Genomic DNA, 14,580 nt, shown 5'->3' with positions numbered 1-14,580 from the left:
TGGTCTTAGCTGGGGTAATTGACGCTCTACAGTCAGCTGCTGGACTGGCTGAGGGGTGCTGGTCTAGGAAGTCTCAGATGGGACAGCTTGTCTCTAATCCATGTGGTCTCCCATCCTCCAAAAGGCAAGCCTAGGCCTGGAGTCTGCACAGGGTTCCAAGAGAGAGAAAGCAGAAGTGAGCAAGCTCTTGAGATCTAGGCCCAGAATTGGCACATAATTACTTCTGCCAGATTCTACTAGCCAAGTCACAAGACCAGCCTAGATACAAGGGGTGGGGAAATAAAATCCACCTCTTGATAGGACAACTGCAAAGTCACATTGCAAAAGGGGTAGATATAGACAGAGGAAGGATTTTGGCCGTTTTTACAATCTGTCACCCAGGTAGATTGCCAGAAAAAATACAGGACACCCAGTTAATGAATAATTTTTTAGTATAGGTATGTCCCATGCTATATTTAGGACACGTCTATACTAAAAAATTATTCTTTGTTTACCTGAAATTCAAATTTAACTTGATGTCCTGTATTTTTGTTTGCTAAATCTGGCAACCCTACACACAGACCATGCCAAAAATAAATAAAAGCTTTCTTTATCTAAAAGAGAAAGAGAACTTTGAACTTGAAATTATTTTTTAAATGTACAACTATACCAAATGCTGTGTTAAAATGAGCCAAAAGCTTTAAGTATACCCACAGGAAAGGAGTAACTTGGCCCCTCTCCACAGTCTAGGAACCATCTTGGCTTAACTGGTATTAACTAACCCTAAAATAAAATATAACAGACTATGTTTCATTTCAGTTAAGCATTAGATGAAAAAATGTCACATTGAACACTAACAAGAGAAGAGTCTGTACTTTCTGTAATTTGGACCTCTTCTATACTTACAATAATTCTTTTACCTACCTAGGAGGAATTTTTAAAAATCTTCAGAAGATATTAATCATTATGCTACCCTGGAATTTATTATATCTAATCATACCAAAGATATCTGAAAGTCATATTTAAGCACCTTACCCATACATTGTAGTAAAATTTGATGCTTTCCTCTATGAGTTTTTACGACTGGCTGATTTTCTCCCACTATAACTTTTGTAACTAGAAGTGACAGTGCAAAGGTCAAATAAATGTGCATCATTAAGCAATACAACCTGACATTTCTAGACAATAACTCCCTCAGATGAGGAAAGAGAAGCATACCTGAAAGGTCACAGCCCTTCTTACTGTCCCTTTGCTCCTCTGGTCATCTCTGCCCACTACATGCAATGATTGTGCTACAAATTTACAAGGACTTTCTGTGCTGGGACTCCTACGAAATACAGAATTCAGCACACAGTGTGTGCTAATGGTTGTTAAACAAGCTCGTGATGTAGTTTCTTGCACCTAGCTCTAAATAAATCAGGCTCTGTTGTTTATTCCAAAAACCTCAGACTTGAAGAGAAATTTAGAGATTCCTACTCCATGCTGCCATTATACAAAACACAAAACAAAATACTGTGTCCAAGATCACATCAGCAGATGTGTGTGTGTGATGGCAGAGCCCAAGAGCAAAGATACCACACTGTTTTTCAAACATGAAGATGATGGACAAGCTCAATGAAAGTAGCATCCACCTGAAGAAGGACTTTTTCCAATAAACAAGTACATTTCCTGAGATTTCATGTAGCAAAATGACGGTCAAGTCTGCCATGTTAGGACCATATTTATATTCCAAATTTGACAGGAAACATTCAGATTTAGTTTGTCCTTCAGAAATGGACTAACCACAAATTTCACTAAAATAGGGATGTGAAAGATTAATACAGTTGTAATTTTGATATGCCATTTGTAAAAGTGAGTAAAGAGATTCAGTTATGAAATAAAAGGATTATTACAAGTACATATTCATTTCCCTGTACCAATAATGTTCCCAGCTCACCCTACTTTCTGACTTCAAGCCATGGACAATGTCTATTTCTTTGCCTGGAGCCTCTTCTTTACAATATAAAACCCTATGTAACCATCAAATCCCAGATGAAAGTGCCAAACCACCCATGAAGCTCTCCCAGCTCTCTCCATTGTTCTAATTGCTCCCCACATTTAGAAGAAAATCTCTCCACTCTAAGCTTCAATATTTTCTCATATAAATCAATTTCTATCCCTACATGTGCTTTCATACATACCTAATTCATTCATTCTTTCGGTGTCTATTAGGAAGTTCCTACGTAATGCCAAGTTCTCTTCCAGACAGTGAACAAAATAAACAAAAATCCATGATTTCTTGAAACTGACATGCCAGTGGATGAAAAGGACAACAAAATAAATAAAATCCAAACAAGGAAATAAAACCTAGGAATAAACCTTCCTAAGGAATCAAAAGACATGTAATCTGAAAATTATAAGATGCTGATGAAAGAAATTGAAGATGACATAAATAGATGTTTTTGGATTGGAAGAATCAATATTGTCAAAATGTCAAAATGACTATAGTACCCAAGGCAATCTACAGGTTCAATGCAATCCCTATCAAATTACCAATGGCATTTTTCACAGAACTAGAACAACAAATTTTACAATTTGTATGGAAACACAAATAGCCAAAGCAATCCTGAGAAAGAAAACAGAGTTGGAGGAATCAGGCTCCCTGACTTCACACTATACTACAAAGCTACAGCAATCAAAACAGTATGGTACTGGCACAAAAACAGAAATACAGATCAATAGAACAAGATAGAAAGCCCAGAGGTAAACCCATGCACCTATGGTCAATTAATCTACAACAAAAGAGGCAAGAATATACAATGGAAAAAAGACAGTCTCTTCAATAAGTGGTGCTGGGAAAAATGGACAGCTACATGTAAAAGAATGAAATTAGAACACTCCCTAACACCATACACAAAAATAAACTCAAAATGGATTAAAGATCTAAATGTAAGACTGGATACTGTAAAACTCTTAGAGGAAGACATAGGCAGAACACTGTTTGACATAAGTCACAGCAAGATCTTTTTGGATCCACCTCCTAGAGTAATGAAAATTAAAACAAAAGTAAACAAATGGGACCTAATTAAACTTAAAAGTTTTGCACAGGAAAGGAAACCATAAGCAAGACGAAAAGACAACCCTCAGAATGGGAGAAAATATTTGCAAATGAATTGATGGACAAAGGATTAATCTCCAAAATATACAAACAGCCCATGCAGCTCAATATCAAAAAAACAAACAACCCAATCAAAAAATGGGTGGAAGACCTAAATAGACATTTCTACAAAGAAGACATACAGAGGGCCAAGAGGCATATGAAAAGATGCTCAACATCACAAATTATTAGAGAAATGCAAATCAAAACTACAAAGAGGTACCACCTCACACCAGTCAGAATGGCCATCATCAAAAAGCCTACAAACAATAAATGCTGGAGAGGGTGTGGAGAAAAGGGAACCCTCCTACACTGTTGGTGGGAATGTAAATTAGTACAGCAACTGTGGAGAACAGTATGGAGGTTCCTTAAGAAACTCAAAATAGAGCTACCATATGATCCAGCAATCCCACTCCTGGGTATATATCCAGAGAAAACCACAATTTGAAAAGATACATGCACCCCAATATTCATTGCAGCACTGTTTACAATAGCCAGGACGTGGAAGCAACCTAAATGTCCATTGACAGAGGAATGCATAAAGAAAGTATGGTACATATATACAATGGAATATTACTCAGCCATAAAAAAGAATGAAATAATGCCATTTGCAGCAACATGGTTTCAACTAGAGATTATGATATGAAGTGAAGTCAGAGAGAGAAAGACATATATCACTTACATGTGAAATCTAAAAAAATGATACAAATGAGCTTATTTACAAAACAGAAACAGACTCACAGACTTTGAAAACAAATTTATGGTTACCAAAGGGGAAAGGTGTGGGGAAGGGATAAATTAGGAGTTTGGGATTAATATATTAAAACTACTATATATAAAATAGATAATCAACAAGGACCTACTGTATAGCACAGGGAACTCTACTCAATATTCTATAATAACCTAGATGGGAAAAGAACCTGTAAAAGAATGGATGTATGTATATGTATAAGTGAATCACTTTTCTGTACACCTGAAACTAACACAATATTGTAAATCAACTCTACTCCAATATAAAGTAAAAATAAAATTTAAAAAAAAAAAACCTAAACAGGGAAGAGGGAAAGAATGTCCTGAGGAAAGAGGTACAATTTTAAATAGGGTGATCAGCAAAGGACTCACTGGCTGATACTGGAATGAAGACTTATAAGAGGTGAGGGAGCAAGGCTCACAAGTGACCAGGAAGTGCTCTTTAGGAAGGGGAACAGCAAGCAAGTGCAAAAGCCCTGAGCTAGGAGGATGCCAGGCATACTCAAATAAGAGCAAGAAAGCCCAGGTGGTTGCAGCAGAATGGCCAAGGCAAAGATTAGTAAGAAGTCTAGAAAGAAGTGGGGTGGGGGGGAGGTCACACCATGAAGGCCATTGAACACTTAGGTTAGTGGATTGACGGTACTGATGGAGAATGATCTGTTGGAGTTTTAGTACTAGAGGGAGTAAACTGGAAAAGTGGATTGTTACTGGAAAATGGAATACTTGAAATTGAGATTAGGGAGGGATTTGCAATCAATAATGATAAGGTCTAGTATATGTCCTTAGGAGTGAGGGCTGAGGTAAGGGGGAGAATAAAATTATTAGGATGAGGGATAGAGCATGGTCTAGTCTAAGGATATGATATTCAGAGCTGGTTGTTTTAAAGAGTAGGGAAAGCTTATCTGAAAGCAGAAAGGAGGACATAGGGGGACACTTAACCTGCTTCCAAGCCCAGTGGTGGATCAGGAAGAGAAAATAACCACTTTGAGAAGGCTGCAGAGGAAGTAAGGTTCTTCAAGAGAGTCAGGTTTTAATTAGAATAGAAACATGAAGGGATTGTTCAGAAAATGCACTGATATAAAGATTTTGCTAATGAATGACTCAGTTCCCAAGGGCAGAGTGAAAGTGTTTGGGGAGTTGGAGAGAAGTAGGGTGTGGTCAGAATATGGGTTGCACAGAGGAGCCATATGGAGATTAGAGTGAGGGAGATCATGACCGAGCTTCTTGTGAGGACAGGCAGGCTCCATCCTGGTGGTCCTAGGACTGTGGTGGGGGAGCAACGAATGCTGGAGGGCGGGGAGGGAGGAGCATCTTGCCAGAAGCAGTGTTCAGGGTCCCTTCTGTACTCTCGACCATAGATGACTGAAGGCATAAGGTATAGTCTCACTCTAAGCACAAAAGGCTGCCTCACCTTGCTCATTCCTTCTTTGTTTTAGCATCACATACTGCCTCCTTTTTCATATTAGATCATAAGCTCTTTAAGGTTAGTAAGAAATTTTACTCACTTTGGCTTCACCTGTTGATTACCAGTACTAAGCTATTCAATAAATATTTGTTCAAAAACAAGTAAATACTTTTTACTGGATGGAAGGCATGGCTGAAAAGACTATTTCATATTTAGTCTTCTCTCTGAGAACTCTCTAGAGCTCCCCAACCCCTGACATTCTTGAGTCCAGTCCTAGAAGACCAAGTGCTGTTATAAAACCTGGCACATTGTGAGTTTATGAAAAAACCAAAGATATTAGGGGTCTCCTTTCCCTATTGTAAGAAGTCACAATTCTGCTTGTAATATTTGCCTCACTGATCATTTCCTTTTAGAAAGAAGAGAATCAATAGCGAAGACAAAGTATAATTCTCCAAGGACAATACAACCTGCTGTGAGTAGTCTGGAGAAGTTGGCCGAACACAGCCATGCTTAGTGACAAATGACAAGGGTGATGGTCTTGCTACAAGCAAGGGTTTGGCAATCCTGCAGATCTGTGTCATCATTAGGTGTGAGCCAGCCTTGGAACCATTAAGGAATTGATGATATGCGGCTAACAGGTGATTTGATGTGGAGGCAGGGTTGTGGCAGGAAAAGCCCAGCATTCAGAAACCGACCTAGAACCAGAACTTAGCAAGTGTGTAACCAAACAGCTGAGTCTCTGCCATAAGGTGACCACCACCAAATCCCTCATCAGGGTTTCACCAAGACAAAGCCATTTTGGCCACGCAACTTTGGCAACAGGGTCCCTCCTATCTGCCCTAAAACGTAAAGGCCCTCCAGTTTTTCAAAAACACAACTCTGATCACATCAGTCCTTTGCCAAGTCCATTCAGTGGCATTCCATTACTTTTAGCCTAAGTATGAACTCCCTGTATGCCCCAGAGGCCCTCACAGGATGTAAAATCCACCCATCACTCCACCTCATCTCTCCACTTTTCTCTCACCACTTTCCCTCTCGTACTTTGTATTCCAGCAAACTTAAATTCTTTCCATTCCTGAAACATTCAATGCCATAGTTCATAAATGCTTTAAACTTTCTTTATCCAGTGAACTTTCAGGTCTTAGCTTTCAGCACATCCTCAAGAAAGGTCTTATCTTTCAGCACATCCTCTAGCTCCATGACAGCTAGATGGTTCAGGTCACCCCCCCTACAATATGTTATATCACACACTAATCTCATGTCTCTCAATTACTCATTTAATGTTTTCTCTCTCCTCCAATCCTTTATTTCTATGAAGGTGGCAACTTTGGCTGCCTAGGTCACCACTGTAACCCCAAGACCTTGCCCAATGACTGCAACATAATAGTAGCAACTTTTTAAAAAGTTAGGTGAATATACTGTCCTGCTTAACACAACTGATAAAATGTGAGCACCATAATTCTCCGGCCACTCTAGTTAAGCTGAGAACCTTTCCCTTGGTTCCTCTGCACCCTGAAAAGTATCTTGAATGCATTCAATATCTTTTAAGTGAATACATCCCATAAAATAATAACATCCTCCCAAACTGTTTAATTCAGTAAAATACGGAACACAGGCTGATTAAAATACTAACTTTATTTCTAACTTTTCAATGAATAACATTTAGAGAAAGAATAAAAATGAAAACAAGACACTATTGTCTCACACCACGAAATAATTTTATCCAAAGGAAATTCAGATGCAAGATACATTTAACATCAATTCATATATTAGTAACTTATACATTTATTATCAAGTATGAGATCCATAAAAGCACAAAATAGTCTCTTGAGATCTCAACCAAGCTTCTAGCTTACCTTATGTGTCACTTCCACGACTATCAATCACACACATAAAGAAACTAGGAGAAATTTACTGAAGATGACTTTCCAGAAAATTTACAAAATGAAAAAGGCAAAGTATGTCAAATAAGGCAGAGGCAGCAACACGGCCCTGAATTTACTCTGGAAAGGTTGCCTAAGGCACTACCAAAACGGATAGTTGTAAATCCCTGATCTGACTTTAAATTTTTATGATCTTAAAATTTTCAATTCTAAGCACAAGGTGACATGACCATGCTAATTGCTATTTTCTCAGTACAGGCAGATGTCAGAAATATTACATCTATCCATGGCACTGTCACCCTAATATATGTTTGTAATATATCTGTTTATACGAAGTGTGAAAGTAAACTTGGTTATTTTTTCTTTAAATGCATTTTAAGAACTAATGGCACTTGCATGAATGGTGGCACAATAGGGAAAAGGACTATTTTAATATAAAACAATACTATATCAGCATGTGATGAGGTAAAATGTTGAAACTATAAGAATTTTATAAAATGATAATTTAGAAATTATAAATGCTTTTATTCGAAACTGAAAAAGGTATCAATTACTCTAATTTGCTGGAATCACAGGTCTTATGAATAATAGCATCTACTGATGAACCAAATCAAGAATGCATAATACAAAATTAATTTTCAAAAGGGAACAATTCTGGTTAAAATCAATATAAAATTATGAAGACCAAATCAGTTTGACAGTGGTGACAGAAGTACTGTCATTTGGCCAATAAAAACAATGAATGCTCATGACCAGTGGTTCCAGGTGTCCTGTGCAGGTGACTCAGGTGCTGCCAGGATCTGGTTAAAGAGAGTGAGGAGGAGGTCCAGTGAGTGGGGCTGTGGACCCTGCCCCAGCTTCAAACAGAAAACCTCTACTTCTGTTTTACCATACATTGAGAACATATGTAAATCGTTTCTTTTAAAGGCTTCGTGTGTTTAAAAAAAAAAATTCTGAAAACCACTGTAACATATATATGCTGTTTCCAAGCACACAAAGAGAAATGAAATTAGGACATCTTAGACAACAAAGGCTCCGAACTATTGGAAGAATCATCAGATTTTTTCTCCCCTAACTGATGTCAAGATGACTTGTCAACTAATGAGACATACTATAGAGCAACAGACTACTAGTTAGGTACCTTCAGGTTAACAACACATATCCAGAGGAGAGCTAGCTAAGTGGGAAATTGTTAACTGCTCACCTGGGCTAAGCAACCACTGTGGCGAGCAGATCCCCTCTCAGCCTGACCTTGGCAATGAGCAGTTTCTGAGAAGCCAAAAGCTGTTCGTGGCTGAGAGCTCACTTGCTTCAGACATTTCAGGGAACAAGAGACCTGAGCTGTGGTGCAAGTTTTCAGTAAGACTGATAGGCTTAAGGTGCATCCATTTACAGATCTGTAATAAACACGTAATTCTCAATGTTAAATTGTTCAAGATGACTGGCCAATACACAGATATGCATAGTACTTGGCACACAGCTCCTCAGTAAAACGTTACTGAATCTATTCTGAAAAGGTAATGTTTGCGAAGTATTATTTACTAAAGGATAAAAATCAGGAAAAAAATTCTACTAAAAAAAAAAGCATATAAAGTCCACTCTATCCTATGCAGCAGTTGGATCTTTTTTAAAGTTATAACAGGTTTTAGGCTTAATACAATACATTCTGGATTTATGAAATAGCACATTATTAAAATGTAAAATATGATTTTGATTAATAACCACTATCATGAGTTTAAAAAAATCAGACTAAAAATGTTGCTTAAAAAAAAAAGAGAGAATACCTAAATGAATCTACACAAATGTACAAATCAATATATGGGACCTTAACAAGGAAAGTATAAACATAGTTGTTTTTAATAAGTAAAGTCTTTCATTGATTAAAAGGAAGTAGAATTCTGAATTTCCCCTTATATGTTTCGTCCTTATAATTTTCCTGGATAAACCAGTCCTAACCATTTTAACAAACTCCAATTAAAATAATCTAATAATGTTGAATCTAGGGCTACCTATCATCAATGCAGATATAGAATCCTGAGTGTTACATACAATCAATGAAAAGGTCAAATCTGACCATGTTTATGGTATTCAATAATGAAAATGAAAGATCTAGGAAGGCAAATAAAAATGGCTTACTTACATGAGGTTCCTTTTACTTGTGATTGTACAATTTTAAGAACTGAATATGTGCCTTCCCTTCTCATTCAGTACTTTTCATGAAGTCCTATGAGGATGCATGCTGTTTTGAACTGTGCATGTCTAAATTGCAGCAAAATTCAGGCACAAGTAAAGGTAGTTTTATCCCATGGAATAGCACTAAGTATAGTTCTAGAAACAAATTCAATATCATCTAATTTAAGAAGCTCTTGTCGTCAGGCATGGACATTGGCTTATAAAACATATATTGCCTAGAGCAAAGCACAGCAACCTGTAAATCGCATCATTCCAACAATTTTCCACTCTTTCTTATTTACAAACATTCAAAAACAGCATTTTCGTCATATGAAAGTAAACAACCACAAGAAGAAAATCCGCTTTTCTCACACCAGTTTCTAATCCAAATAGCCTCACTGCAATTACTGTAAATCACTAGCAATCACTGAATTGACTGGGCAAAGATTAAGTTAGCACTTTCCTCCAAAAAAAGTAAAAAAGAATGCTTTAAATAGACATAATCCATAGAGAACTAGGTTTGCATCATAAATGCTGGGGTTCGTGAGAAGCATGTAAAATGACAGATTCATGATTTGGGGTCAGAGAGAAATCCATTGCTCCACACAGCACAAAAGACTTCTTTCTGCTCAGGCGACCAGAGCTCCTTTCATTTCGTAGCCGGGTTCTTGGGAGGAAGGAGTTTGTATGTGTTGAAGTAGCCTACCACCTGCTGGGGGATCTCCGCCAAGACACATTGAGCAAGCGCTTCTTTTGGAGCCTTGTGAAAAAATAAAATCAAAGTAATTTTATTAGCAACCAAATTTTTACTGGCATTTTGATAAAAGACTAGGAAAAAGCAGTTAGTTCCCAATTCCCAGCTTGTATCTTGTCTCAGGTACTGTCCATGAAACATGGAATAAACCAATGTTACCTAAGAATGCTTGAGTATGCTCACGAACATTTATCAAGTACTTTTTTGGTGCCTGCATTTTGGCATTTAATGATAACTATTTTGCTCTTTAACTTTTAAATGTGGGCCTTTCATTCACTTGGTATTAACTTTTTTAACTTTTTATTTTGAAATAATTACAGATTCATAGGAAGTTGCAAAAATAGTACAGAAAGGTCCCACGTACCCATCACCCAGTTTCCTCCAAAGATAACATCTTATATAACTTTAGTACAATATCAAAACCAGGAAACCAACATTGGTATAGTTCACAGAACTTATTCAGATTTCACCAGTTTTACAAGCACTCATTTGTGTGTGTGTGTGTGTATGTGCGCACTTGTGTAGTTCCATGTAATTTTATCATCTGGGTAGATCTGTGTAACTACCATCACAATCAAGATACAGAACTGTTTCATCATCACAAAGATCCCTAACATTACCACCTTTTTAATACACACCCACCTCATTCCCCACACCCACCCCCACTCATACATTGGTTGGTGGGAATGTAAAATGACATAACTGTGCCAGAAAAGTTCAGCAGTTTCTTTAACAACTAAAATGCAACAACTATACAACCCAGCAACTGCACTTCAGGGTATTTATCCCAGAGAAATAAAAACTTATGTTCACACAACAACCTGTACACGAATGTTTATAGCAGCCTTTGTATGTGATAGATGAGAACTGGAAACAATTGAAGATGTCCTTCACTGGGTGAATGGTTAAACAAACTGGTACACCCACACCATGGAATACTACTTAGCAACAAAAAGGAATGCATTTAACAACTGGGAAGACTCTCAGAGAATAAAGCTGAGTGAAAAAAAGCCAGTGTCAAGGTTATATACTGTATGATTCCATTTATATAACATTGTTGAAATGACAAACATATAGAAATGGAGAACAGATTAGTGGTTGCCAGGGGTTAAGGAGGGAATGAAGGTGGGAAGGAAGTGGGTGTGGTTATAAAGGGGCTACATGAGGGAGCCTGCTATAATGGACCTTGACTGTATCAAAGTCAGTATCCTGGTTAGGATTCTGGACCTATAGTTTTACAAGATGTTACCATTAAACTGGGTAAAACAGTTTACTGCTTACAATTTTCATCAAATCAACTTCTAGTTTGGTAAATTCATCATATACTTGCATAGAGTTTTCCTGTTATTACACAGGTAAAGATAAAATATATTCTAAAACATTCACAACAACATCTTTTTAAACAATTTATCACATGGACTGCAAGAGGCACAAAAGTATACAACCTGAAAAAAACCTGCCAAATTTAATCAAGGCTCTTAAAATGGAAAATTCACACACTCTAACCCCAGACACCTACTCAACTACCTGGTTATGGACCGGCAAAGGTCTGTGTTCAAACACCTTAGAGTGCATGAAGAGTAGGGAGGAGTGGTACTCACGTTCTGGAACTGTCTGAAAGGCACAAACTGGACAATATCCCTGATGGCTACCTCACCCGATGGGGAGCGGAGACTTCCGCCATCGCCATCCAGAAACTCCATGGCACCAAAGTCAGCACCTCCAACTCCGACAATGATGATGGACATAGGCAGCTTGGCAGCGTTAATGATAGCTTGTCTGGTCTCATCAAGGTCTGTGATCACGCCATCAGTAATGATTAAGAGCACAAAATATTGCTGCCAAGAAAGACAATTATGTCCGCTGAGCCAGCCGAGCTCCCCAACAATAAAGGCAATGGTTAGACTCTAACAAATACCATGTGCTAACACATACATATGGAAACTAAAAAAAAAAAAAAAAAAAATGGTTCTGATGAACCTAGGGGAAGGACAGGAATAAAGACACAGATGTAGAGAATGGACTTGAGGACACGGGGAGGGGAAAGGGTAAGCTGGGACGAAGTGAGAGAATAGCACTGACATATATACACTACCAAATTTAAAATAGATAGCTAGTGGGAAGCAGCCGCATGGCACAGGGAGATCAGCTCAGTGCTTTTTGACCACCTAGAGGGGTGGGATAAGGAGGGTGGGAGGGAGATGCAAGAGGGAGGGGATATGAGGATATACGTATGCATATAGCTGATTCATTTTGTTATACAGCAGAAACTAACACAACACTGTAAAGCAATTATACTCCAATAAAGATGTTAAAAAAAAAAAAGCAATGGTTAATGACATCTCCAGCCTGATGAGTCATTTAGTCTCTTTCTTGCTCATTTTCCTTGTCAGTCTCTACCCAGGATACCATCTATATGAAATATTCTAAGATTCTCTGATGACAAGGAAATTAACTGATACAAAAACTGTAGTTTCATTAAAAGTGCAACAGACCACAAAAGAGGGCTGGCATAAATACACAGAAGCAAGACACCTACATGTCAGAGATTAAACTTTCAGTTAGCACTGAAACATTTTGATTTAACTCAAGTACTGAATATGTCAAAGTACCTATCAAGGGAGCAAGTGGCAACTCCGTTCTTAAAAGATCAAATACGGAGGAAGTAGAATTGTTCATCAAACTAAAACATACTTTTTTAAAAATGGATATGGTTCAAGGCGGGGAAATCTTTCTCTCGATCCCATCATCTCTGATAAATCATTTTAGAGAGTGGTAAAATGTTACATAAAGTTGTACTCCATCCTCTGGGCCATTTAAGTCTAAAATGGAAATAAGATTTATAATAGTAGCTATCATGTGCTGAGTGTTTGCTCTGACTCAGGCACTGTGCACTTTATATGAATTATCTTCTCTCACTCTTTCAACAACTGCCTGAGGTACTTATCCCTTATTTCTGAGGATACTGAAGCTGAGCGGGGTTTGGTATCCAAGGTCCAACAGGTGATGACTCTCTAATTCAAACTTCTTTAGTATGGTAAGTAATTTTGCAACAGCTACTGAAGTGGTAGGTCTCCTGAAGCCTAAACTTGCTAAGGCTACTTCAAAAAAAATTTTTTTGAGAACCTACCTGAGAAAATTATTTCAAAAGACAGAGAAAAAACTTATAAGTATACAGGTTGTTTTGTTGTTGTCTTGTTCTTAATGATCACTAATTTAATAACAGATGTTACTCCCAAACCAAGGATGACATATCATTGCTTCATGCCCTGTCTTTGTATCTCAGCAGACCAAATAAACAGAAAAATGGCTCTGGGAACAACAACCAATCCACAATTCTCCCTGCCCCCTGGCGACAGGGCACTTACAGAAGCTGTCTGTTGTTGTGTGGCTGCAGCAGCAAACCTGGCCACATGATTTATGATTGGAGAAAAATTAGTTGGTCCATAGAGCTTTATCTGAGGAAGGCAGGTCCGATATGCCTCTATAATGCCTTGAATTCCTAGACAAAAAAAGCAGGATTAAAAATTCTCAAGCACAATTTAATTGTTTACTATTCACCATACTGGCTAATTTATATACCAACATACAGTGCTTTAAACAGTCAAAAGTTCTATATTCAGGAGTTCTCTAAGGTATATAGTATTATAAAACTCCATAGCTATGCTCTATCACAAAAAAACCCTATAAACTTTACTCTCCCCCAGTAAAAGGCATTTGTTTTCACCTCAGCCAAATTATTCATTAGTCTAAAGTAGGGTTGTTATATTGCTTAATTTTGATATGTTTTGGGTATAAGACTCTGATGGAAAAAGAAGCATACAAAAGATGCTGCAGCATACAACTGATGACAAGGTAAGAAAAAGTAAATGATAAAATGGAAAAACTTTTGCATATATGACCAGAGGTTCTACAAAAATATCATATAAGGTTAAGCATGGTATAGTAGACTATATTAATTGCAAATATTCACTTCCAGGTTATTTATCACATTTTGCTGCAGAAACACTAAAGCATTTATTTATGGGGTGCACCTTAGGCCTGCTGGGTATTATGTAATGGAAGACTGGGCAGGCCCATTTGACTAGCTTTGTCCAGTGCATATGAATGGATATGACATCCATGTCTAAGCAGATGTTTTAAAAATCACGGCCTGTTTTTGCCAGCTCTCTTGCTTTTTCCCTCTGCCATGGGAACAGCATATCCCAGACAGCCTGAGACCCAGAATGAGTAGAAACAGAGCAACGCAGCAGTCTAGCCAAGCATCAAGTGATTTGCAAAGTGAGCAAGAAATAAATTATTGTCATTACAAGTTACTGAGATTTAGAGACTGTTGATTACAATAGCACAACTTATCAAAAGTTGAATGGCATTCCCGATTAAAGCACTGCTGATGAATCTGCCCCTAATACACAACAGAGTGTCTGGGATGTAGGTAAGAGACTAGAAATCCTAGAAATTCCCAACAGTGCTTTGCTAAGATTAACAAGAAAATCTTAAA

The 14,580-nt window shown here is 37.7% G+C and overlaps 1 protein-coding gene across 6 annotated transcripts in view; it reads right to left on the bottom strand.

Moving 5' to 3' along the window:
- Positions 1-6,887: 6,887 nt before the first annotated feature.
- The window catches only part of CPNE3 (copine 3), a 51,987-nt gene continuing 44,294 nt past the window's right edge, over positions 6,888-14,580 (bottom strand). For 5 of the 6 annotated variants that reach the window (XM_082433998.1, XM_082433996.1, XM_082433994.1 and 2 more), the window contains 3 exons: positions 13,448-13,581; positions 11,681-11,917; positions 6,888-10,085 (listed from right to left, as the gene is read on the bottom strand). In XM_082433998.1, coding sequence (XP_082290124.1) covers positions 9,975-10,085; positions 11,681-11,917; positions 13,448-13,581 — 482 coding nt within the window. In that variant the 3' untranslated portion in view covers positions 6,888-9,974. The remainder of the gene's footprint in view (positions 10,086-11,680; positions 11,918-13,447; positions 13,582-14,580) is intronic. The other variant, XM_082433997.1, reaches the window with a different exon arrangement.

This window comes from Balaenoptera physalus (genome assembly GCF_965194825.1).
Source record: "Balaenoptera physalus genome assembly, chromosome: 17".
NCBI classification, from domain to species: Eukaryota; Metazoa; Chordata; class Mammalia; order Artiodactyla; family Balaenopteridae; genus Balaenoptera; species Balaenoptera physalus.
The sequence above is the reverse complement of the archived record's forward strand: the minus strand, read 5'-3'. Positions and strand labels throughout refer to the sequence as shown.